Source organism: Photinus pyralis, unplaced genomic scaffold (genome assembly GCF_008802855.1).
Source record: "Photinus pyralis isolate 1611_PpyrPB1 unplaced genomic scaffold, Ppyr1.3 Ppyr1.4_LG5, whole genome shotgun sequence".
NCBI classification, from domain to species: Eukaryota; Metazoa; Arthropoda; class Insecta; order Coleoptera; family Lampyridae; genus Photinus; species Photinus pyralis.
The window spans coordinates 19,494,191-19,521,146 of NW_022170596.1; the positions used below are offsets into that span (position 1 = coordinate 19,494,191).

The following is a 26,956-nucleotide window of genomic DNA, read 5'->3' on the forward strand; positions in this document are numbered from 1 at the left end:
GATATTTAAAGAGGAATAGAAAACATATATAATAAGCGTTGTACTCTCTGACTAACTTCACAATCGCCACAAGAGCGTTTAAATATCTATTCCTACCGCGCGAGGGGAGGGGGTGAAACTGAACTGAAGTGAGATAATTTTTTAATTTCAAAAGTATATTAGAAAGCGCTACAATCTCACAGTGATTCAAATATCCTCACTAGCAAGGGTTGCAAGTTTCATTATTATGCATCCCCTTTGGTAAGGGTGCAGGGTAGAGGGATTTATACCACGATAAATTCAAGATATTTTCTCATAAACTCTTAATTATTGAGATAAAATATACAATTTGGTTAAAACATCTACATACAAATTTCAGAATTGTTAAAAATATAAGCAACTCTGATGCTCTATATCGTTTTTAATAAACATTTCACAAAAAAGTAGTGTATATCAAAGTTGTGTAGAATTTTATGGTGTATAATTTCTGATGACAATATTTTTTTCTAAAGTAAACCATTAAAAAGATATTGTTGAGTCATATTTTGATGGATATTTATATTTATGTTTAATGTTAAAAAGGCAAGCACGAATATTTGTAATAGCTAGTAGGCTTGTAATGTTATGTCAGTTTGAAATTAAAATAAAATACTCAAAAACGCTTGAGTTCAACAGATATGATTGAAAAACCAAGAAACCAACCAAATTTCAGGGGTTTTGGGGGTGGTACGGGGGAAGCACAAGGGGTGGGAGGTTGAAATCTTAGATTCTTAACCTCCAGATGACTGTCTATGACATGCAAAAGAAATTGGAACAACTAAATTTTGCAAGTTAAAACCCTCTATTCCCTGAACTATTTTGTCTTTGAAATAATCTTGTGTCACATTTTGTAAAATTATGAAAACTACGGCGAAAAGATGTTTGATGTTTTTGTTGGTTGTTTTAACGACTTTATTCTACACATCGGACATCTCCATTTTGAATTTCATCACACCATGCGGATACCTCCGAAATTGATAAAGTAGGTATCATTACAAATGAATATTACCAGGTGTAGTTCACATAATCAATGTGTCTATTATAATTATTAACGAGCTCCTAGCGAGTCTGTCTGTCCGTTAGCACGATATCTCAAAAACGAATGGACCGATTACGACGAAATTTTGCAGTTCATTAGATGTTTATTAGCAGTACCACAGATAAAAATTATCCACGAATTTAATACGAATTTTATTTTAATTTGCTTTAATATTAGTCACGTTCAACTTGTTATTCGTTTTAAAAAGGACCGACCCATTTATACCTGCTGGGCGACACAAAAGACGGCTACATGTACAGTACATTTCTCCGTAGTACGTACCTAGGTACCTATTTAGTTTTATTATGATAGTTCTCAAAACCTTAGTCATTTCGGATACCTCTGTCATCGCTTAACGTCATATAACGATTGTTATTTTAACTTACGCCCTTCAAAGTTTACTCAAATCCTCCTTTTGTGTAAGTTTGCTAATGTCAAAATAGCACTATACCGTATATAGTCCAGGCTAAATAGCTCTAAAATGATTTATTTTCAAAAAAAATTAGTTACCGGGCGAAACCGGGTTTTTCAGGCAGGTGAAATGAATAGAAATTGGGAAAAAATAATTAAAACAGCTGAATTTTTCCGCGGGTGAAATCACGGGGGTTGAAAGTGGTATTTTGCAAATTGTGGCAAAACTATTGATTTTAGACGAAAATGTTAAATGTAAAAGTTATAGAGATTAAAAAAATAAGCAACTTTTGTATCTGCACTATTTTCACATAACCTCCAATTTTCATAGAAAAACCGGTAAACTGTTTTTTTGTTTATTTTTGCGAAAAAAATGTCGTAGGGGTTTGAAATTTGGAGGTAACATAACCTGTTTTATGATAGAACAGAAGATAATTGTTTGGGCCCATAAAGTTGAACCGTTTCCAAGATCTCACGATTTCTGTAAAAATCACCTCTTTTTCAAGAGAATGAAAAATCTATTTTTTTTCATCGTACAGAGGTGCGCAGAGTAGCAAAATTTTCGTAACAACTTACATTTTAATAATCAAAAATAAAAAAATATTATTCCAATAGAAAAATTTCAAGAAAAGCGGCAAAAACGGGGGGAACATTTAACATTTTCGTCTAAAATCAATAGTTTTACCACAATTTGCAAAATACCACTTTCCACCCCTTTCAACTCCCGTACGTGACTTCACTCGCGGAAAAATTCAGCTGTTTTAATTATTTTTTCCCAAATTCTATTCATTCACCTGCCTGTAAACCCAGTTTCGCCCGGCAACTAATTTTTTTCGTACAAAAATATTATATAGCCTGGACTAATAGTGCTATATTGACTTTGGGTCCGACCAGGACGTCGATAAGGCATATTGCGTTATCGAGATATTCACAACAAAATACTTATCATTTTTTACCACAAAACACAAATACAGAGGGCGTTTACAAATGAGGCAAACTGCGCAATTGCCTTTTGAAATAGTTACGAATATTGGCTGGCACTCAAGTGCCAGCAATTGTTTGTGGTTCTCTGATGATGGCCGCTTTGATGTTGAAACGTAGTTTGTTGGCGTTTTTGTTTCGCTTTTTGTACCTTGTGATTGGTTTATGTTTTAACTTTGGAGATGGACTGGATTCAGAGGTGGGTGAATGCAACCCCAGTATGATGTAAGGGCATTGTTTAAATAAAGTATTTAAACAATGGTAAGAGACAAATGATAAAAAAGGAAAAGGGAAGTACTGACGATAGAAACTACTTAATATAGGTTTAATATTTACTAAACTTTTATAAAATTTGAACACAGGTGGCAAATTTACAATCGATTAATACGACAGAATATAAAACCAAAATAAAATTTTTATTCGTAAGCGCTTTACTGACAAAAAGAAATTCTTTACATATATACAAATCGTAATGAACTATTTAAAAAAAAATGGTTGATGGACGAAATAAACCTAAACTATTGTAGTTGATGAATACAGTCTTACATAAACATATTAAGTAAGTGTTAACTGTTTTAGCTATTTACAGTATTTACATATTGGCAATGGCAGTTAATTGTATGTATCGTTTCATCTGTAAGAAAAATCGAAATTTCACTTCCGCAGTATAACTGTTTCTTGGTTAAATCACAGGCACAAAAATAAATATTTTAAGAACTCTCAACTTCCGAGATAATTCACCGTCATAAGTATCAATCGCGATTACTGTTTTGGTTGCTCCTTGTCTATTCGCATATCGTCAATTTTTGCGACTATTTTCAAGGCAGGGCCAAGTTTCATTGCCATTGCGGTCATCAGATGGTCTTCTTTGAGAAGCATCAATGCTTGTCCATCGATCTCCTGTATTAGGAAATCCTCCGCGTAATCAGAGCAGCCAGGTAAATTTCGAATAAAGTCGCATACTTCTTGAACCTAAACGAAATCCTAGATTTTGGCACATAATGGGCTGAAATACTTACACTCCATTTTAGGGGATTCACTTTATCGTCGGCTGCTTCGGTACCAGAAGTGGGATCGCTCGAGCTGAGGCTACTTTCGGCGCCAGATCCGACAAGATCGCCGTCAACGTCTTTCCATTTGCCGCGCTTCTCGTCTCCTTTTCCTTTTTGACTGCAATTGGTAGTTATTGGGATTGTTAGTGTAGTTCAAAGAGATACAGGGGGACCATAAAAATTAGAAGGCGCGCATAGAGTAAACAAACCGACAGTAATGTTGAAGAAACTAACAATAAATGATAAACTTACGTTTTGGAACAGTTGATACTGCAAAACCGTTTATTCTTCTTAAACTTGGCCCTAAGATCAACAATACCGCATCCGTCACATTTAGCCAGTTCTCCTTTTGGCGAAGTACCAATCACATTACTAAGAGGGGAGGTCGCGCGACGTTTTCCTAAATGTGAAAAGGTTAGTGATAGTTTTCTTTCAACAGTTCGGCACATACGACTTGTTTCATCGACTTTGTCAGTAGAAGATTGGGTCGGTTTCAAATCGCTGAGCAAGCTACTTCTTGCAACCGGAAATGGTTCGGAAGATTCCTGTATTACAAAGTCCTCAATCACGTGCGTTAAAACCTGCGGTTTGACCATCGCCTTCGGAGGACCCTTTTCTTTGATCTCTTCAGCAGTTGCAGCAACAGGCAAACCATTTTCAGGTAAAATACTTGCTGGTTGTGTCGGTACAGTGCCTGGTAGTGGAGTTAGCGGGGTGGCAGTAGAAGACGGTATAAGTGAGGGATCGTTTCCGTTGCTAAGGGGTTTTATGTCTTCCATTTCTGTGTCTTTCATCCCTACTTGTGCTGTAAATGAAACGCAATGATCTATTTCGTCCGCAAGATAAGCTTAAATCTAATCAAAAATGTTTGAGTCTTGTTTTGCGTAAATACAAATCTCTTAGATGTACATCTGAGATGACGAAATTGAAGATTAATATTGATTATTTCATAAGTAGTTGCTCACAGTGTTAGTGTTATTATCTGATACTAAGGTGTGTAACAAATAAAATAACGTTAAATACACAAAATACATTAAAAAATAGGTTTCATTTTTGAGTTTGATCATAAAAGAAAATGAAAATAATGGCACTATTCTGTCACATGAAAATTCGAGAGCTTCCAATTAAACACGGTGTCAGGAAAATGTCTTTCACACAATATGGAGCAAAATAATATAAGCCAAAGTAAAGATGAGGTGAGGATGGACGACATCTCACGCGGGAGGTCAATTTACAAGGTGAAGAAAAGTGCAAGTCAAATTTCCGACACCAACCATAGATGGGTATCCACGCGCAAATAATAATTGTCTACATTTGCGCACCAATCCGTCTTCTTCAATGTGGATATTGGCAATGTACTAAAACTAAATGTGTGTAAATTGATTCGAGCAAAAATTGATACTGTAATGATCGATGATTCAGACTTATCATTTGCTGATATGGAAGATTTAATGAAGGTCAAGAAATCGAGAAATCGAAAGAAGCGGAAAAATCTTAAGCACTCCCAAGAACTGGAAGAGAACCGGAGGAACTGGAAGAAACTAAAAATAATCATTAAAATCATAAAAATCCAAAGCATACCAAAACTCCAATGCAAGGGGTTCGCAGAATTTAGAAAAATGGAAAAATTTAAAGAACACGCGATCTCTCAGAAGAATCCGAAGAATGCAAAGAAACCAGACTCTAAAGAAATAAAAAAAAATGACAGAATTTGATCAAACCGAAGGGTTCAAAAACCAAAGAATAAGACAAATTCGAAAAATCTTCAGCATATAAAGCATTTTCTTGACATCAAGATAAAGTCTTCCCAATAAAATCGGTGCAAAAATAATGATTTTGACGCTTAAGAATCTGCAGCTTGAAGAATAGGAAAAAATTCAAAGACTAGATTTTTACAAGGGAGAATAATTCGAGAAAAAAAGTACCGGAAAAATTCAAGCCATGCAAAGAAATTGAAGATTACAAGTGATCTGCAGCATTTAGAAAGAGAAAAAACCATCCATAAGCATCTGAAACATTGGAAACATTCAAAAAAGCTGAAACATCGAAAAATATAAAATGCATTGAAGTATGTACCCAAAGAATAAGAAACTGAAGAGTGTAAAAAATCCTATGGATTCAAAAAGTTGAAGAATCAGAAGAATTAGAATACATAGAAGTGTGCGAAGAAGCAAAAAAATACTAGTGTCTCAAAAGGCGGAAGAATGCGAGAAGGGATCAGATCTTTAATTATGCAATTAAGTTTGTTTGAATTATGAACGACTAAAAATTTATCAGTAAGAAACAGAACGGCAATCTACCTTCCATTCCTTCCTTCATAATATCTTCTTCACTCTGAGTGGACGTTGCCGTCGTAGTTGTGGTCTCAGCGATACTTCCGTTTAGGTTAATTTCCTCCTTAATAGTCGTAATTGTAGGCGGTAGCGGGACTTGTTGAGGTACAGACAGGGTAAGCGTCTGTGGCGTACCCTGCTGTATTTGTTGCAGTTGCGTTACCTGCGAAATCGTCGTAGGGGTGCCCGGTGCCGTCTGTAGTTGGCCAATGATTGTACCGTTCGGAGCAATTTGCGTTAACTGTTCAAAGAACTCAATAAAGAGTGACTGGCAGAGAAGGTCGACTTACCGGATGGATTTGTTGCATGCCCATCGACATGGGTTGTTGCGTGACGGCCAAATTCGGTTGCAGGGGGATGCCTTGAGGAACGGTACCGGGAATTGTTTGCTGTAACGTTTGCTGCATTTGCTGGGTGCCTTGAACGGACATCGACACGACCGGCATTATCTGGCGCTCGCCGCTGCCTTGAATCTGTTGTTGCTGCAGGCTTTGGATTGTCTGCATTGCTATAAAACAGTTTTGTTAATAGATCTCGGTCGGTTCAGCAAACCACTTACTCATAACTGGTTTCGGTTGAATGTGCTGGGGCTGTTGAGTGTGTTGAAATTGAATCTGTTGCAAGGCTTGCTGTTGCTGCAATGCTTGTTGCTGCATCAAAACAGTTTGCTGGGGCTGGACTTGCTGCTGCTGAGGTTGTGGTTTGTTCTGATTTACCATTTGCTGATTCTTGTCAATTGTCATTGGTGCCGTTACGTTAATTCTAAATTAGAAATTGTTAGTCACCCGCAAAGTTAGATCGTCAAAAACTGTTTGGAGGGGAACGACGTATGAAATTTCAACTTCAAATTTATACACAGAGATCTCCAATGATAATCTGGGAAGTTGTAGATATATCGTGTATACAAATGGCATGCACGATTATCTAATTTCCGGCGCAATTAGTACCCACTTACTTATTCGTAGCAACCAGGTGATGTGGCTGCAAGGTTGTGTACGGCTTAATCTGAGTTTGATTGGCGGCATCAGCTTTAGGTGCAGGCGACGTTCGGATACCAGGCGCTTTCGCCCGAACCTTCGTTCCCGTTTTGGCTCCCATGCCCGCCTAAATACAAGAAAGACAATTAACGCGGGTTTTCACATATAAGATAAAGTAATTGAGAAATTAATTTGACGGACAACATACAAGTATATGTACTTGTGCTTGAGTTCCAATGGATTGAGTCGAAATCGAGTTAGCCGGTCGAATATTGGCGGTGTTCGATGGTAGTATATTCAGCGGCCGAGTCGTTTGCTGTTTGGGTTGTATATTTTCATTGGCCGGTCTCGGTTTTCCAATCTGTTGCATCGCCCCTTGGTTGGCTATAGCAGCTGCAAAGGGGACGAGTTGATGCAATGATACATAATTTGAATCTTCACTTACGATTTTGTTGAGTTTGGATAGCAGTGGCTTGTGGACTTTGGTGAATAAACATACCGGGTCCAGGAGTGCCATCTGGTTGCATTCCTCTGATCAGAATAGGGTTGGGTGCGAGTAACGCCTGTGATTGTAAACCGTTAGTGGTCCAAACTTGTGGAATGCCATTGGTGAACTGCCACGGGGTGGCAAACTGCATTGGTTGTCCTCCAGGCTAAATTCGACGATTACGTAACCTTCGTTAGTAGAAATTCAAACCCTTACCTGTAGTGGACTAATTATCTGCGCAGTCGGTTGCGAACCTATCATCGCTTGAGAAACTTGCACACACTGCCCTTGCTGTTGAGGAGTTCCAGACACAGATGCATTACTACCCGTGACCTTTTGCATCACCTTCTGAGCACCCATTACCTAAATAAAGTCACTGTAGGCACTGAAAGCACCCGAAATGTTTACCTTATGTATTTCAGGCGGTTTTTGTTGTGGTATAGTCGTGGCACCAGACGCCGAATGGGTTGGCAGTATATTCGGTTGCGAACTTATGACGCCTAGTTGACTGAAAACCAGCGTCTGCTGATTTTGGGTTGTCGGAATTGTAGGTATTGTCGTATATCCGGGAAATGAAGCTGTTAAAAAATGTGTCAGGGTACGACGAAAATCAGTGTGGGAGATACTTACTGGCTTGACCTGCTTGTAGTACTTGCTTCCCTTGTGCAGTTGTCAACATGTGAGGGGCCAGTTGATTTCCTTGAAAAGGTTTGGTGATCACCTATAATTGTCTTAGTTAACTTGAATCATAATTAGAGTAGGTTACGGACCTGAATTTGCTGTGGGTTGATGCTAGGATGAAGCGCAATATTCCCAGGCATTAGTAACTGACCGGATGTGTTATATAATTGTTGTAAGTATGTAGGATTTTGTAGTGGTTGCTGTATTACTTGCACCTGCAAGATGTAGCGTTACAAAATGTTACAGGATATATCTGCTAGAGACTTACAGCTCGTCCGTGTCCCCAATCGGCCGTACTTATTTGTTGTGGATGGGGTTGGCCTTGTTGTAAGGGAGACATTGTAGTAATGGTTGTGTTTCCTGACTGTGTTGGTGCCAGTACTTGTCCACCTTGAGTTTGAAGAACTTGTCCGCCTTGTCCAACTTGTTGATGAACTGAATGTTGAGGTTGCGCTTGCACACATTGTGCACCTGTATAATATAAAATATCTTTTGTTGTAGTGTAACGTGAAGGGCCTGAAAATAGACAATGCTACATTTTGAGTTATCAACGGTCTTGAGCGCTTTCAAACGGTTCCACCAATAGTAATGAATTTTGAAGGGTATATGTCTTCCATTACGTAGGCGCCCACAAAGAAGGGTTGTGATACTTTACCCTCACCCCTGACTTTTTAGCATTTTTTAAGCTCAATCTACAGATTTGGACCAAGGTGGACGATTTTTTATTGTCGCCGCCATGCCTAAGGAGGCTAGTAAAGGTGAGCGCGTCGATCAAGGTTAAAAATGATATCGCATCCCTGGGAGAGGTGAGAGGGGGCTACCGTTAGAAATGTAAACAAGAGAAAAAACGCATTTTCGACCTACAGCTCCTCAACTGTGGTTCAGAATCCGTATTCGTTAAGGGTGAGCACTTCTAGATTTTTTTTGGTCTGGCGCGACCGCTTCGCGAAGCAGGAATTTTTCGAAAAAAAAAGAGCTAGCTCTTCAGTAGTGCAGGAGTAGCGGAATAAGGCGCTTCAAACGCGCCCAGTGCATAGAGCAAACCCCCACGGCGCAGGAGTGAAGTTCGAAAGCCGTAAATGAGCAATGGCGCTATCGAGTTGCGGTTTTTTGGTCGAAGTTTGATCGGTGAGCGGTGGGGTACGTAAAGGAAAAGCGAGTTATTTTTTTGGGGTATCTCAAGGGGCACCAGGGGACACGGCTGCCGTCATGTTTTTGGAAAAGTTGAAAAACTCCTTCAATAGTGAGGGGTTGTAACGTGGTGGTTGAAATTCTTGAAGGAAGTGCGCGGACAGGTAGACCATCAGTTCCACAACAGCACCCGGTCGCTCTGGCGGAGAGGGTGGAATTTTCAACCCTCGCCATTCTTGACAATTTAATGTGAAGTCGAGAGGCGACGAAATTTGGCAAGTGAGTTGCTTTCGACGCGAAATGCTCCCTCTGATCTCTTTCATACTCGAGGTATCGCTGACGCAAGGTTTCGGAAACAAATCGTACGAGCCCGTTGTTTAAGTTAAAGATCAGCGGTCGCGGATAGAGTTATATTTCTTATCCAAAATCGACTGTTACCAAAAGAATTCGTTTGTAGTCTCGGAGACACCTTTTCGAGGTGGAGGGGCTCAGTAGCTACACTATTTTCAGCGTTGAAGCTAAGTATCCGAGACCACTTACTTGCCAAATTCCATGGCTTTTACCTATATACGCTTGATGCGTGAGCTACTCAATTCCAGTACCTAAATCTGGTTTATCGGATGCCGTACGATTCAAGTACTTCTCGGAGGAAAGTATTAACGAACGTATACTCGACGGTTACTCATCGAACGTGATAAAAGGAGATTTATCAACATGAGCGACGGGAGTGCTTTATTGAATTCTCCCGTACGTTTGACTCCCGAGGCGTACGTGGTCGACATTTAGTTAATTTCTCATCCTAAGCTTTTCTGGTGAACGGTCGATTGCCATTTGCCAATACACGAGTAGAGTATCGAGAAATCGAACTCGACTCGTTAAAGGTAATAAACTTGTAGCAAATATAGCAAACGAGGACTGGGTGAAAATGTAGTCAGTTCTTCATTCCTGTATACATGATAACTCGCTAACGGTTCTGTTTTCAATATTATGTTTATCATCGCCCAAGGAAGAACCCGAAGAACTGATTAAATTTTCAATGACCCCAAAGCTCGTCTGCTATATTTGTTACAGATTAACGGACGGACGGACAGAAGCTCCTGGGTCACAATCAGTTCTTCTTTGGACGATATGATAAACATAATACTGGAAACAGAATTGACAAATTTAAAACAGTACGCGAGGTATCATGTTCACAGACGGACGGACATAAATCATGCGTAGGAGCTCGTTAATAAAGGAAACTTTATCGACACGAGTAGTGTGAGCCCCAGGGGCTCACCACCCCTGACCACTAAATTTGTGTCAGACTCGGACTCTGAGGGGTTATATGTGGGTTGAAGTAGGAAGAGAATCAATTCTGCTGAATATTCTCACTAGGAAAAACATTTGAGGTGGCAATTTTTTGCCTCCTCACACGGAATACGCAAGAAGGTACGTGTACTTTACGGTTTAGAGTTTTCGTTCTAGGTGTGATTTACCGTCAAAAATGTCCAAAGTTGAAAATGAGCGGCTACGAGTTACAGAAATTAAAAAAAAAACCTACTTTATTTAGGAGATATTCCCAAAAAAACAAAGCTTTTTTTTAAAAATCGAAAAACTGCCTATGCTAAGGCTTACTATGGCCATCACGTGACCGCCGAATCCGGTGTATGTTGTCTGAGCGAGGCAAGGCGACGTACTATGTCTGGCCAAAATCAAAAATCTCATAAAAAATCAAAATACGAGTTGCGCAGAATAGTATAACGTAATGTCAGTTGGAGTGATGATGCAATCAAAATTTTTTTTGGAATACCCTGTATTATTAAGCAATTTTCGAGATATTCTACAAAATTTAGTAACTTGCTATGCGACATGTTTAGGAACATCCTGCATATTGCTAAATACTTTTGAAAAGTAACCACTTTCCTGCTGAATATTTCCTTTTTCTAATCTAGAGTTAATTTAGCACCGAAACAAAAATATCCCGATGCATACCCTGCGTACATTGCTGTGTTGGGCTTTCCTAGCGTCGTGTTAAAACAGAGGGTGTTCCACAAAAATGTGGCACATTTTAATGAATATCTCGAAAACTACTAGAAGCAAGCCCTTATATCAGTCCATACAAGGATTCAATTTTGCATAAAATAGTGAACAATAGAGAATGCGATTTGAAGAGAAGTATCATCGAATGTTCGTTAATGTTGCCAAGCTATTATTTGACTTTTGATTCGTGGACGGCACTTTTTCATTTTACCAAAAAAAAATTATATCCTTCAAACTACTGATTGGATGGCAGCATTTACTCATCGTCAAGTTACCTGAAGATGCAACGGCAACCTGCTGCAAATGCGGACTTTGAGCAGGAACGAGGGCCTGTTGGTCTTGAGGCTGCAAATTGACCTGCTGCATTGTGGCCTGCTGTTGAACGGCCTGCGCTTGAACTTGCACTTGAGTTTGGGCCTGTACCTGCGCTTGGGCTTGGGCTTGAGCCTGCGCCTGTGCATTAGCATCTACCATCTGCAACATACATAACTGACCACTGATGAAATTATTGTTACACAATACAATTAATGTTAGTTAGAGAAAGTTCCGTTTGTTAGCGCAATGTACATAATAATCACTATACCTGCTGTTGCTGTTGTGGTTGCTGCTGCTGCTGCTGTTGATTTTTGATGTCGGCCATATTGTTGCTGATATACTCCGTCTTGATTAAATTATCCTGCCCTCTGTCTAGATTGAGTAGCGTATTTGCGATGTCATATTTGCAATCATCCGCTGTAATATCGTGAATTCCGGCTTTTTGCGCCAACGTCTCAAGGCACTGCAAGGATCTACTCCCTTGCTGATTATTATTATTCGAATTCGAGCTCTCGGTTTGGGTCGATTCCGGCTCTTGATTATCCTGATGCTCCTCTTCGTTATTATTAACTTTCTCGGCCTTTATGGCCGCAGGATTATTCTCTTTCAATAATTGCTTCAGTTGTTGTTGCTGTTGATTATCGTAATGCTGAGATCTAAACAAAAACAAAACGAATTAGTTACGTGGCAAAATATTATTAAAATTAATATATACGCAGACATTGTGCCTGTGGGATTGTAGGGGTGCAATTTTTAAACTTTCCTAGGGACGCATTACCGACAGACCCTCGTTTTCCTAATTCAAAATTAGTGTTATTAGATTTGTGAAGTGGGTGCATCTAGATTGCTTGCTTATAAAAGTAGAGGGAATAAGACTTTGTCATTCAAAATTTCTAGTACAAGATTTCTCATCTTGTGCACTAATTGTTAAGAGTCGTGGTCATTTATTAAAGTCTACGTAAACAACTAGGGATGACTTGGAACATTTTCAAGTTTCGAATTGTCAGTCAGTGATGGAGAGGTCTTCTGTTTGTCCAGTCCGGACCTAGCCCTTTATACCTGAAGTTGTCAGGACAGCATAATTCAGCGAGGTAGTCGTGATGAATGAGGCCATAAATTATGATTTTTCATTTGCTTATAGTTAAAAGTCATCGATCCAAGCGATTCTAGAATTTCAACACCTCCAAATCAACGTTTCATTAAAATTCTCAAGCTCGCTGCACATCTCGCAGTTTATTTCACGAAGTAACATTATTTTGTCGACGTTCCTATTAAGTTTGTAAATTATTGAAATTAAAGTTTAGCTTCTAATTTTAGGGATTTAAGAGATATCTTCGTAGGTCGGATGTTATCTACAATCTCATTTAACTGCTGCTACTCATTTTGGTGGAAGAAACTGCACCAAACTTTATGCCTTAACATCGTTCAAAATGTACCTGCACTTTTCAGATAGTAAATATAAATACTTAGTCGAATTCTGTATAATTATCGGTAACTGCCATATAATGAAAATGATGAAAATAAATGAAACACTTCCAAGCTTTATTTGTGATGTGTGATTTGAATAACTTTTTTAGAATCAGCACAAAGCGAACAATGTGATGTTGTATGAGCTTTTTCGTAATTAATCCGGCACATGTTTTCCAAGCCGCACAGAAATACGTGAACCGTCATTTTAAAAAGCTTTAATTTAACATGTTTGCGAAAAGGTAGGTACGCATATACTAAATAAATTAACGAACATTAGCCCTAAAACTCTAAAAGGGAAAAAGTGGCTATAGAACGTTTTTATCTCAAAGGTTGTTTAATTTCCGCAACGGGCTGGGTCGAAGCGAAAATTGAAAATCTTTCTAGATATTTGAAAAATAATTTACGTTATAGGTACTATTACCTGTGTGTTTGGTAATAAATGAATCAGGCTAAAAGGCCCTTTGGCATATCCTAACAATACCGATAATAAAATTCAAACATGCTTTTTTTCACATTGGGCCAAATGAAATGGGGCAAGGTATACAAATTTGGTAAAAATGCGATGATTTACGAGCTGGACCTGATGGCGGTCTGAACAGATCGAAACCTGGTTCAAATTGCCTTTCTAGAACGTAAGTTGGCCAGCACAATCAGAACATCTCACAAAAATGCGAAAAATTTACTCTTTCATAATTCTTTGTGATTCTATAGGTTTTTTTTGCCCTTTTGGAAATGTGCCCATTTTGCATCAAATACATACGTCATTAAAAAAAACGTTGAAGATAAACCTGAATATTCAACTTCAAGGAAAAAAAATTTTTGACCAGTGCCACCAGATGTAAACCAATTCTGTTCCTATATGAGACACATGATTCACGCCAAAGAAATGGCAACGTTGTTTATCGTGATAATAAATATACAATTCGCCGGAATTTTCCTACTGATTTCTCTCTACGGTTTCCACTGTAGCGAAATCCCAAGCACCATCGAGGCGCCATGAAAAATGAGTATTGTTGTAAAATTCCCGCAATTTACTTATTGTTGCGAATATTCAAGACTATCTTTTACAAAATATATGCATAATTATCCTTTATCCTAATTACAATACACCCAAACACCGAATGAATATAAACCTCTCGCCAGGAAAGATTGCCGGTCACAGAACACCTGATCCTGGTCTACAATCTATGTTTTTCTAAAGATGTGAGCGACTTCCGGGATAGGTAGTATCATGTCAATGTTGAACAAAAAGATTTTTCATTCAACATTGGCACAATCCTATTCCTGAAATTGCTCACATCTTTAGAAAAACATTGATTGTAAATAGACACAAGGTGTGCTGTGACTGGCAATTATATGGTATAAACTGTTAAATCGCAGCACCTTTAAAACAAAACCCGTACAAATTAAAGGAAACTTACTAAAGAATTCGAAAATAACAATATTCAAAAATTTCACAACAGTTCATTGGTGCGGGTCTCTTAAAATTGGATATCTGAGTATTGAAGAACTTTCCCGAGAAGAAACTACTGCACGCGTATGCTCGTTAACATTCGCGTAAGCTCGTGAAATCGGTGGTTGGCTGGTTAATAGATGCGAAGAATTGCGTACGATTTTCAGTAAGGGAATTTTTTGACAATCAGCTCGCATTCGGAAACACGACCTCTAATCCGGCTCATATTCAATAGCACTGATACTTGAAATCGATTGGCGAAGGTTTGATATTGCTGTTCCTCTTCATTCTCGGGTTAGACGAGGAACATACGGACGGACAAAACCATCACATAAGGGGAATTTCTTTCGAAAAATTCCCCTAAATCCTAGTATAGACTAAAAATTTCGGAAAAAATGTTTTTTGTAAAGTTCTCGAGAACTTATGGGAAATATTCGCTTAAATTTTCGGTGTGCGATTATAATTGGAAGAAAGGAAGGACATCGAATATTCTAAAAAATATGAGGGATCTAGCACACGTGCAGAATTTTTTTTTTATTTATTTATTTTGCCTTTTATTTTTGAGTAGGCGGGGTTTCAGCCAAGGCTGGTCTACCAACCCAACCCACTATACATTTACAAATATCCATGCCCGAACCCGGATTCGAACCAGGGACCCTATTAGCGCCACAGTTCAGCTTTAACTGAACTGCGCCACACGGGCCCCGCAGAATCTGAATAATGAATCTTGGCTATTAAGCCAATTTAAAATATTTCTAACTACCTCGTTTGGTTTGGTTTTCTTTCTAGGACGGATCAATTCATCTTGTAAATACTGCATTCTCATTCATGCTCATATCGAAAATTATTGTTAATGTTGTTCATTTATCTTTTGTTTTCACAGCATCGCGTCATTTCTTAAGTCAATCACTATACAGTGAAGGTTACATGGAAGAGCAGGGTTATGGGGCGACCCATTGCATCTGAACTTCGTCCTTTTGGGTCAACCAACATTTATATACCTACTTAGTAGGTAATTGTTTATTTTTATTTTTATATACATATTATTATTATTATTATTATATTATTATTAAATTTCGTTCAAAATCTAAATTTAACAATTCGAAGAAGAAAATTCAACTTAGTACTCTGCATATGTCGTAATTCAAACTTGCACCCCCTGGACAATAGTTCCGTGGGCACCAAATTTGGGGAAATCTATATCGACCTCCTCCGCTGGCAGTTAGGTACACACAAATCGTGCTTCCTTTTAATGTATTGATTTTCTTTTTAAAAATCAATGAAAGAATTTTCCAAATTTCGATACCTGGAGATCCAGTGTTTCTAATTCATTAGAGCTCATATTTCGTCCCCCAAGCGATGGTTGTATGCCTGCCACTTTCAATTTCCGACACGCTACACTGATAATAACGAAAAATTCCCATCTAATTCATTCAGTGCATAACAAAAATGTCGAATTATTTTAGACAATGGCAAAATATCAATTTTCTCGAACGCTAAACCGCAATTGACGATAGTTTTGGATTAAAACTGGGTAATAATAATTACGAGTATATACGATGGCCCCAGGCAGTTTTCGAAATCTTACCAAAATGCAGAGACGTCCCATTAGAGCGATAATAAATTTGGCCGACGAACTTGAGCGCCTTACAAGATTTAGAAAGTGAATTTTACATTTTACGATGGTACATAGCTTACCTAAAACCCTATTTTATAACAGGAAAAATTGAACCCCCCAAAAGTTTGGAAACACACATTAAGAAAAAAACCATAAAACTTTTACAATTCTTAGTAGGGCTAATAAATCTAAATTCTAATTGCTTTTTTACTCCTGCCGTTCATCGAGATTACCCTTTGTAATATTTATGTGGTGAGACACTCTCAGTTTTCGGCATGCGTGGAGACGAAATTAAAAACTCGATCTACTTGAAAACCACGGCACGTTTAGCGGTGGCATATAATAAAATATTTTACCGAATCCTCATTAGGGATGCACTTCCAATTTTCGATACAATTCCCAGAAATCCCGCATTTCTTTTTAATATTCATGATGAGATATATACGGGATTTGATTTCCTGTTCAATTTACATATAGCAACACAAAATGTTCGTTTTCCTATTACTAACCTTCAAGCCCCACTCCTACATCGTAAAGGGGAGGTTTATATGCAATACTTTCGTGGTCAGCTCGGATACGGCTATGCTTAAATTGAAGAAAACCACAAACGATCGGAGGATCATCCATTTTCGATGTGAAGTTTCATTGTTCCAACTTATAAGCATCCATAAAAATACGCCACCCCGCCATCTAGTTGTCAACACGAAATGTTTTGTTTTATAGCAGTAATAATTGATCTAAAGATATAGTTTTATTTTTATTGCAAGATTTTATTTTTAACTTCACTATTATTTCAGGATCATTCGTTGCAAAATGTTCTCGAAAATGTTATTGATTTAGAGAACGTAACAATCATTTCAGGTTAACATGCTGGGAACGGTAAGGTTATAAAGGAATATTTATTAAGAAGTAGACGTAGGGATTTGTGTATATTGTTTTTCCCTATGTCTACTTTTAAATGACAAAATCTCTTCTGAAGGGCGCCTAATTTTATGCATCCAATTCAAAAATAACTTCTTAAATCAAATAAAGATCTATCTGTCATATTAATTAATTTGAATGTTGTTGAAATTGATATTGAAATATATTGAAAATATAAGTACATAAATATTTACATATGAGTGAAATACATCATGCCCAAGATGCGTAAGCAAACGCTTGTCTGCACCTTGAAATTAAGAAATTAAAGTTGCTGTTGCTATGGCTTCGCAGAAAATAATCTATTACGTTCCTTAAACTGTAACCGGCACTATACCAATTGACTATATCAACTTTTTCTTCAGTCGAATGCATCGCACACGAACGAAAATTAGAATACCGAAGTAAAAGCAACAATACTCAAATTAATTAATATGACAGCCAAATCTTTATTTGTTTTAATAAGATATTTTGGTTGCATACAATTAGGCGCTCTTCAGAACAGATTTTGTCATTTAAAAGTAGATTTAGAGTAATACACGGTTATAAATATCACTGTAGAAGGTACGACAAATTTTCTATTTTTTTTTTGTTAAATTAGTAATAATAATAATCTTTATTTCCGTGGACTTGTTTGAAAATTAATGATACCTAAAAAAACTTCCCGGGCGCCATATTCGATTTTTACGGAATGAGGTAGAGAACACAAAGAAATTCATTTGAATGCATCACCATCATAGCCATGTTGATTCAGCTACCGTGGATGTAAAACATTTAAGATTTAAAATTTTTTCTTGTAAAAGTACAGAGAGTGTGACACGTCACTATTTTTCTTTTTTCGTCTTCCATCTCATTCGGTAAAAACCCAAATGGCGCCCATAAGAAATAAGAATATGCTATGGAAATTCGGATAACAGATTGAGATTCTCCAAAAAAAATTGCCCCTAGAAGAACCATCCATTTCCGATCGTTTAAGCTAGAGAAAATGAAATTTTATATTTTCAGTTTTTCGGCGATATCTCAGATATTTTCAAAGATTTTTCAAAACTAACCTGCACTGTAGCTTTCATCGTTACGTAGATCCTAATGGTGTGTCACGGTCAAGATGAGACGAAAGCCAGCCAACAGACCATGGAAGCTAAATTCGAGGCTGAACAACAAACCATGGAAGTTAAAATAGAAACAGTAGTAGAAGTAAGAAGTATGATACAATGAGATACGGAGTGTTCAAGAGAAGATTCATATACTAGAAAATTAAATGAAAGCCAAATACGAGGAACTACGAAGAGAATTTATGTCTGAAGAACGTAAAAAATACAATGTGTTATTAGTGCAATGGGCGTAATGTGCTCCTTTTGGATCAAACTTAAAATGGTAAAATCAAAATTTGAAAATATTCACTCGCTTGAGAGATACGGGACAAAATAAAAAATTGGTAATTTCAGAATGACCCTATGTTTTCCCAGTTAAAAAATATTTTATCACAAAAATGTCTTTATAATAACTGTTGAATAATCGGCCGTTTTCGAAATAAGTATACGGGGCCAGGTAAAAAGTGTATGGAACACCTTGTATATTTTAATCTAAAAAGATAACATACTAAATTCTCTTTCCAAAAATGTAACATACCAAGGATGATGTTCAAAAAAGTATTAAAGGATTCAAAAATATAAAAATTTCAAAACATTAAAAACAATTAGAAACAATTTTTGAATTTCTAAAATTTTTTTAAAATCTTTTTTCAATCTTTCTAAATCAACATTGATTTTTTTTAATTTGTATAGTGTTATATTTTGCAAGACAGAATTTAATATGCTATCTTTTTAGATTAAAATGTACAAAGTGTTGGTTTAAAAATGAGCTTACGTCCCATTTTACCTTCCCCGTATACTTATTTTGAAAACGGCAGATTATTCAACGATCATTACAAAGAAACTTTTGTAATCAACAATTTATGTATCTCTTTTAACAAAGAAAATGTGCATTCTGAAATTAACGATTTTTTAAATTTCCCCCTTACCTCTTAAGTGGGCGAATATTATCAAAATTATCGTTTTAAAAAAGAGCACGACATTTTTGATCGCAATGCTTTTTCTGTGAACCTTGTTCAATGTTCTACAGATTTTGTGCTCTTTGTTGTAAATTAAACATATTTTCTTATCCCAATTTTGTGCTTATTTGTGCCATTTTATACGTCTCTAGACATTTTCTAAAACACATTTAATGATCTGAAGAATATTGAAGTTGATAAATGGACTGACTCTTCTCTCAGGATATTAAATTCTCTTCTCTTCACACCAGGGTTGATATTTAAAAAAAGATTCAACAGATTCCAAAAAGTTCAAAAGATTAAAAAATGATTTAAAAAAGGTAGGTACAAATGATTCAACAAAATTTCAAATTAATTTTTCTAAAATTTATATGGTCTTTCTGAAATTGACATTTTTTTTGTTTTCTCGCGCATCATATGTGATTATATTATATTTTAAGTTTTACTCCAAAACGAGCATCGAAAATCAAAGATACCCTATACTATAAGTGTCCAAAATGGCACACACTGTACATAATCATTTGTACCAGTCAACTATAATAGCGAATAGGTTATCTGGTATACGAATAAAGCAGCAGTTCAGCGCCAGCTAACTCCCACCAGTTATAGCGGCGAGTAATCAACCCTTAAATTTAACAATGGTATGCGTCAGGTAGGGTAGGACACAAATTTACAACGAAATTTGTATAGGTGAAGAGTAAGACGGCATGAGAAAATACATTGACGGTGATTTTGTAGTCTTTTAGAGATTCGCGTAATTTAAAATTGATGCAAAAAACGCAATGGGAAACGCTATAAATCCCTGAGAAACTTCCTCATTTAGAAGGTGCATTGCTAAAGCAGCAACATATGCACGTCTGGAATTTCCTGTTTGACTGGTATTTTTTATGACTACGTTATACATTAAAAAAGAGTTGGTCCATAAGTAGGTAAGCGAAAAAATCGGAAACAAAGTAAAACTAGCGGAAAGCAATGGGTACATCCAACTTTAAAAATCTACATCGCACAAGTTTAGGGCCAACTTAGGGGTTTGCAGAGCAAATCTCCGAAATTGCCTTCTTTTAAGACGGTCGCAAAGTATACAAGAAAGTGGAGATGAATTCGCAGATTTGCGAAGTCGGGGACCGGCAGGTCAGCGGATTTGCCAGCGGGGAACTTGAAAGTGTTGCCCCGGGGGGGCGGAGCGCCATTAAGACATTGAAATATGCAAACGTTTTTCTATGGTAATCGAACAAGTTTCGGACGGAGAACGTCTCGCCGATTACCTTATAACGGTACTTAGACGAACCCTTTTATTACTTACCGTAGGTTATTTTGCGAGAGGAACCGTCCGTCACTTACAAAACTGGCAGGTAGAATTAATTAAACATCAATCAAAAATTAATTATTGAAAAATGCAAGCTGCGCGGGTGAAATTTTAATAATCAGTCTGGCGCAAAATCTAATCAAAGTAAAATTTCATAAAAATGCAAATAAGGGGCATGTCGATATACACGTATAAAATATTCAAAATAGAATCTCCGGAAAGGTGAGAGATGTTATATGATTACCAAAATGAAATGTTCCCTTCGACAGATGATTTTTGATGCTGTGGGTAGAGGAGAGATATCCACCATCCACCCTTCGACGTATATACCCCTCCGAAAACCACGTGGGGTTACAGGCACCGGGTGCGACCGACAGGAAAATAACGAGGGTTGGTCGATAAGGGGAAAGGCTAAAGGCACATGTCCTTACACCAAAACGTAACACAAACGAAATAAAATGCTTTGTACGTAGAGCGTGGGCGGTGTTTTAGAACTACTCGTACTTTTTATCAACGAAAATTGAATGATTTCGAATTTTAAACAAAAAGTAGAAACGGTGACCGAAGTGCAGTGATATGGTAATTAAGCGATTATTACACTCGTAGTGTTTCCCATCCCTCACATGGAAAATAAATGCAAGCTCAAGATAGAGCCGAACATCAGTGAAACGGTAAGAGTGTACGTGTTCATATTGTTTTACTGCCTCCAATTAAGAGAAAAAAATTGTTGTAACAACCTTTATATAAAAAATATGCTCAGTGGTGCTGAAAATTGTATACCTACTCTATATACTTCTTACACGCCATCCTGTATATAATAAATCTTAATTATTTATTTTGCTCTACCTCGTACAAAATAAATGTCGTCAGCGGTAAGATGGTGGTGGAGGACATTGTGATAAATAATCTAAGGGTACATGGCCCTAAAAGTTCCAAAATTTGCGTTTCTATTTATACAGTTATTTTTAAAAACATTGCCTCTACCACCTTTTTTTTAAATACTGATATGCGCACTTTGTACTCTGGTCTACCCCCGCCCCCCTCCTACCATCGCCCAACCCGGGTCTATTACGATTTTTTATCCACCTCGAGTAAACGAAATAGTACCAAACGTCCTTTGGGTACCTTATGCATTCAGATTAATAATCATTTTAAGAACAATAGCCTTGCACAGAAGTATTTTGACCACTCCAAAACAGGAAATTGGATTGATAAGATACTTTTGTGTCACTTTCCGTCGATTTAAAATCCTGCTAAAATATTAATTATGCATTTGTTTATACTTACCAAGCTAGTAGATAAAATGGTTAAACCGACATAATCATCAGATGTAGAATCACAAAGCAATCCGGATGTTGATTTAACACTGAGATTATATAGGTAAATGATGTAGGTATACATACTTATTGTATAAATAAATGCCGCATTGTATATAATTTTCTTTGTTATTTTAGATAATTTTAAGTTGCCACCAATATATCAAAATATTGTTTGACGTAAGATTATCAACAAATAATAGGTAATTAACGATACAAATAAACTGAAAGATAACTATCTATAGAGATTAAACCAGCGAATTAACTTCGAAACCAATGGAAATCAAAGATAATCAAACTGGAACAAAGATTTCCGAATGCATTGTCATTGTAATAATTGCAAATTGATGTGTATCGTAAAATAGGGTCAAAACACAAATTGTTTATTAAATGTTAAATTAACAGCGAATGGCTTTCGAATTTGAAAATTCGTCGTCGCATTTCGAGAACATTTCAGAATGAATCAAGTGAAATGTTACTGGATCATTAGGCACCATTCAAAACAAAAACGAATACGACCATATTTCCAAGTTAGATAAATTTTGACATAGGTAATATCCGAGTGGCAAGGTGGGAATTATCAAATGTTGCAAGTTATCCATAGGTATAAGTTTTATTGAAATAAATATATAAATAAATGAAAGTTATCTGACAAAACGTTCCACCAATGACTTTGAAGCTGCACAAATTCAACAAAAGAATATGATTAGGAATGGCGAAACATACCAAACACGGCGTGTTTATCTAAAAAGGAACAATTATAAATTGTGCACAACTCTTTTGCAGATAAAGAGCAATTTTTTAAATCGAAATAGCTCAGCAGGTACAAAGTTGGTACTTTTCAATGCAACACCCTATATATCTTAAAGTCAATTTTTTGCATTCTTAGTTTCCACTGTAAAACTGTAAAAAATAAGGTTTTTATTGTTGGTTCATGGCTAAAATTTACACAAGATATAGGTTGAGATACATCAATGTAATCAGGAGAAAGAATACAAAAAAATGAAGTTAAGATATACAGTGTGTTGCATTTAAAAATTACCTACCAACTTTGGGTCAAATCTCAGAAAAGGTGGTCCAAACATGTTTTTACTACGCCACTGGATTCTACATAAAAATATCTAAAATAGGCAATGGATTCATGAAGATTTTGTGTTGTTTATTGGATTGTTCTTCCAGTTGCCACAGAAAAACTACTGCGAAGCCAACCCGTTGAAACCAAATTTCGGATAGCCCAATTCGGCTGTTGATATTGGATGATTTGCATCGATGTCGATCGGTAAATAAAAAAGTTCATCATTTTAACCACTCGCACATTAGTAAGGGACGAGGTAAGAGAGGTACCTATTGCATTGGAGTAAAAAAAGACCCCTCACTTTCTTGACGGAAATACACTTTTTGAAACACCAGGAATCCGAATCAAACAAAATCTCGACGATGTCGGTCTGTCGTCCCATCTGTACTCTCATTTCCGGATAAACGGCTGAACCGATTGGAACCAAATTTGATCTTAGACATAAAAGGGGAGAATCGCACCTGCGCAGGTGTGCGGGTGGTATGTGAAAGCCACATCAATTTTTTTTCATTTGCCACGGAAAGTCTAATGTGGACACAAATCATCAAAACGCCGTATGATTTATATAATTTGTTACAAATTTTTGTGTACCTAATTTGGAAGACATTTTCAAAATCTTTACGTACCTATTTGATGCACTACACATTGTTGAAATACATATTTCTAAAATTTCAGTTCCCCCATATTTCCACCACTACTAAAATATTTTTTAATTTTTCTAAACATTCCACATATTGCATTTTAAAATTTTCTAGGCGTTTCTAAAACATACCCTTGCCACCAGGCTTGCCATGAAAAATGTAATTTGGACACAAGCCATTGAAACACTGTTTGAAACATTTCTATAATTTCTTACAATTGTTTTTGCGTAATTTTGAAGGCATCTCCAAAATCTCTACAAATATTTGATACATTTTCGAAATTTCAAATTTTTGAAATATTTGTAAAATTTCCTACATACTTAGGTACCTAGGTTGTACACCCACGACTTCTGCAATATTTCTGAATCTTCCCAAACATTCCAAAATATTGTTTTTAACACTTTCTACACATTTCTTTGTCACGGAAAATCTAATTTGGAAACAAGTCATTGAAACACTGTAAGTAAGTATATGAAATATTTCCAAAATCTCTACAAATATTTGATACATTTGCAAAGTAACAAATTTTTGAATTATTTCTAAAATTTCATATATCTACACTCGCACACTTGACACACATTTATAAAACATTTCCCCCATATTTCCATCACCTAAAATATTTCGTAATTTTTTCGAGATGTTTCTATACATACCTACACATCATCATTTTTTCTACACATTTTTCCGGAAAAAAGTTGGTAACATTTTTTTTTTATTAATCGATATCCTCATGTCGATGCAAATTCAATCCAATATAACAACCGAAATGGGATATCCGAACGTGTTTGAATCGCCCATATGTCCACGTTATTTTTTTCGAAGTTCAGCGCTAATTCTTTTTGCCGGGCTCGATTTGGTTATACGCATAGCATACCGGTACTGACGTCACGTTGCTGGAAAGGCTAACTTTATGGCCCTGCATAATAAACTTGCTTCGTGCCTAGCATACCTACGTTGCAAGAATTGTCTCAAGTGTAGCACATAATTAGGTAATATATCAGATCTGGGAGTTTTGAGCTTCTTTTCAAAATGAGGAAAGTCCCTAAGATTGAAATAAAATTGAACTACCTAAATCACGGAGGAAGGACATTGCTTCTGACCACAACTGTGCCTATACCCTTATAGCAAAAAAATTGAAATCTACCTATCTCGGTACCTATATGCATTTATTAGTTCATAAATGCTTCAAATTTCCTTAAAATCGATTGGGTAGTATCGATTTTTTAGCTTTTACAATCAGCAAACTATAATAGGTATACACAGGGTGCCCATTATGTATGGAAATTAGTCATCTCGGTAAATATCCAATATATTCCTATACAACATTTTTCTATATGAAAGTTTAACATTTTTTCCCATAATAAGACACCATTCAGTTGTTTTTATTTCAGAAAACAAATGAGTAACAAAAAACAATTGAGATTTTTTAAATGGCATCAGAGCAACTTTTCATTAGGCTCATTTGATAGAGCTTTTTTTCTCTTTTCGATGATGTAACATGTTAGTACTTACCATGATACAAGAAAATTTTAAAAAAAAAACTTATTACCTAAAATCAGAAATAAAAGACCAGCAGGTTGGGTGAAATTCAACACTTTATTTTCTCTTTATCGCAATCGATTTCGGCCAATTTAGGCCATCATCAGGCGTAGCTAAAAATATTTGTGAATGTACGCCTGATGATGGCCTAAATTGGCCGAAATCGATTGCGATAAAGAGAAAATAAAGTGTTGAATTTCACCCAACCTGCTGGTCTTTTATTTCAAATAATGAAATTCAAATTAGAAGAGTTTATCAACAAAATTATTATAATCACATGAATAACATTACTCTAGATATCCTACATCAAAATAAACCAAATGAACGTGTAATAGGTACGTTTCTTATTAAACCTTGAAGACAAAATGAAATTTACCATAAAATGGTAACAAACGTACACGTTCATTTGTTTTATTTAGATGTAGGATATCTAGATTAATGTTATTGGATGCGATTAGAAGTTTTTTTGTCTTAGAGTAGGTACTAACATGTTACATCATCGAAAAGAGAGAAAATCCTAATGAAAATGTGCACTGCCATGTAAAAAAAATCAATTGTTTTTCGTTATTCATTTGTTTTCTGAAATAAAAACCACTAGGTAAATGCTGCCTTAGTATGGGAAATCAAATCTAAACCAACTTTCAGAAATTTCCATCGTAGGAAATAGATCTACTTCGAAATAAGTATAATTAAGTATATAGGAACAAATTTTCACCAAGAGTTCATACGGTAGGCAACATAGGCCATATTGAAAACGGTTACCAAAATCGCTGGTTATAATGACGCTTTATGCGCATATAACTAGAAAAATGTGATGGCAACGTTAATTACGAACTTCATCGACTGCACCTGCAGTACAATCAGCCACATAATAAAAAAATGGAAAGGATTCCCTTGAAAACCAGTTTCTATTTTAAAGGTTTTGTCGTGATGAGTAGGCTCCTTTTCTTTGTAGTTGCCTCGGTAGTATAGCCTTGCGAACAGCGAAAACCAGAAAAACAATTGAAACAAAATTGAAAATAAACCCTTCATCTGGAAGAACTTATTGGTAAAAAAATGGAAAGAGAGTTGGTTACCGTCGGACTTGAAACTAAGTTTTACTGGAGCAACAATGAGAGAAAAGCCACTTGTTTTTTTTTGCATAGATACCTATCGTAAATATGAAACGTGATGGAAACGACGCCATGTCTATAAGTAAATAATGTGCGTTTAGTTGGAAGTTACGTAAACGAATGACTGACGGCTGGCTCAGTTCGCGAGACAAACGGGGGCGAGTTGAATTAAAGTAAAACTTAAAGGGGAACTACCGAGATCGGCATCTGAAAGTTTGCTCATTCCTGGCGCGTTCCAACTTTGTTCGACTCCAGTGCAGTCTGTTTTATACCACGCGCATGGCGAATAGCTAAAAAAAGGCCCCCCGCTCATTTCGACCGTCACAAGCAAATGTACCGACCAGCGTCGCGTTATTAATGTTCAGCTCGCCGGATTACTTACAACTTTAAAGAATGTGCCATAATTTTTCTCTTTAATTAGATTCAAGTACAACTAACCTAATAAAAAAAAATGTAGAATTCAGCATGCCGACAACACTTGATGAGAATTGCATTTCATAAGCCATGGCTCGATTTAGATTAAATTAAACGATAAAGCGGTAATTTACGTTTAACAAACACCTGCAACCAACCATTACACACAGACAAAGACGCACATACCGATTGGTAAGCCAGCAAACAAGGACACAAAATGAAAACACAAGATAAATAATAACCGCCATTTTGAACTTAAACAACATGAAGAACACGAAACGTACCATAATTTTAATTGGTATCATCAGTTTCTTCACAAAAAATCGCACCGGGCTTACTAGTAAAGAGAAAAAAAAACTTTAGTTCGCTCCGCAGTTACACACTTGATGAAAATAAATTTAAATTAAACAAAAAGAAATTAAAACTAACCTCTTTGTATAAAAACCGTAACCCCGTCGCTGTTCCATTGTTTATAAGTAAACATAAATAAATTGATAAAAATCCCAAACGTAAGAAAAATTGAATGCAAGTAACAAACACAAAACTGTATTTTCCACGATAACTTTCCACACTACATGTCTTCCCTATAACGTTAAA

General features: G+C 36.5%; 1 protein-coding gene across 5 annotated transcripts; it reads right to left on the minus strand.

Moving 5' to 3' along the window:
* Positions 1-3,195: 3,195 nt before the first annotated feature.
* On the minus strand, positions 3,196-26,956 carry LOC116170987 (polyhomeotic-proximal chromatin protein-like). 5 transcript variants are annotated; one of them, XM_031487595.1, is made up of 18 exons: positions 26,789-26,956; positions 11,716-12,103; positions 11,408-11,606; positions 8,248-8,495; positions 8,069-8,194; positions 7,929-8,019; positions 7,707-7,876; positions 7,515-7,661; positions 7,257-7,464; positions 7,032-7,204; positions 6,790-6,938; positions 6,394-6,596; positions 6,125-6,342; positions 5,802-6,075; positions 3,953-4,306; positions 3,754-3,901; positions 3,469-3,619; positions 3,196-3,421 (listed from the first exon to the last, which is right to left on the minus strand). In XM_031487595.1, the coding sequence occupies exons 1-18, from the start codon at positions 26,824-26,826 to the stop codon at positions 3,212-3,214; spliced, it is 3,495 nt and encodes a 1,164-aa protein (XP_031343455.1). In that variant the 5' UTR covers positions 26,827-26,956; the 3' UTR covers positions 3,196-3,211. The 5 variants fall into 5 exon arrangements, with proteins under 5 accessions (XP_031343455.1, XP_031343453.1, XP_031343454.1 ...); XM_031487593.1 differs by having other exon boundaries at positions 7,020-7,204; XM_031487594.1 differs by having other exon boundaries at positions 7,020-7,204; positions 8,248-8,450; positions 11,408-11,621.

Bases quoted from the DNA above. Each gene is read 5' to 3' on its own strand.
- LOC116170987 (XM_031487591.1), bottom strand. From the start codon at position 26,826: ATGGAACAGCGACGGGGTTACGGTTTTTATACAAAGAG. The intron at 12,104-26,788 runs GTTAGTTTTAAT...GTTTTTGTTTAG, and splicing joins TACGGTTTTTATACAAAGAG to ATCTCAGCATTACGATAATC. The intron at 7,465-7,514 runs GTAAGGGTTTGA...CGTCGAATTTAG, and splicing joins AGATAATTAGTCCACTACAG to CCTGGAGGACAACCAATGCA.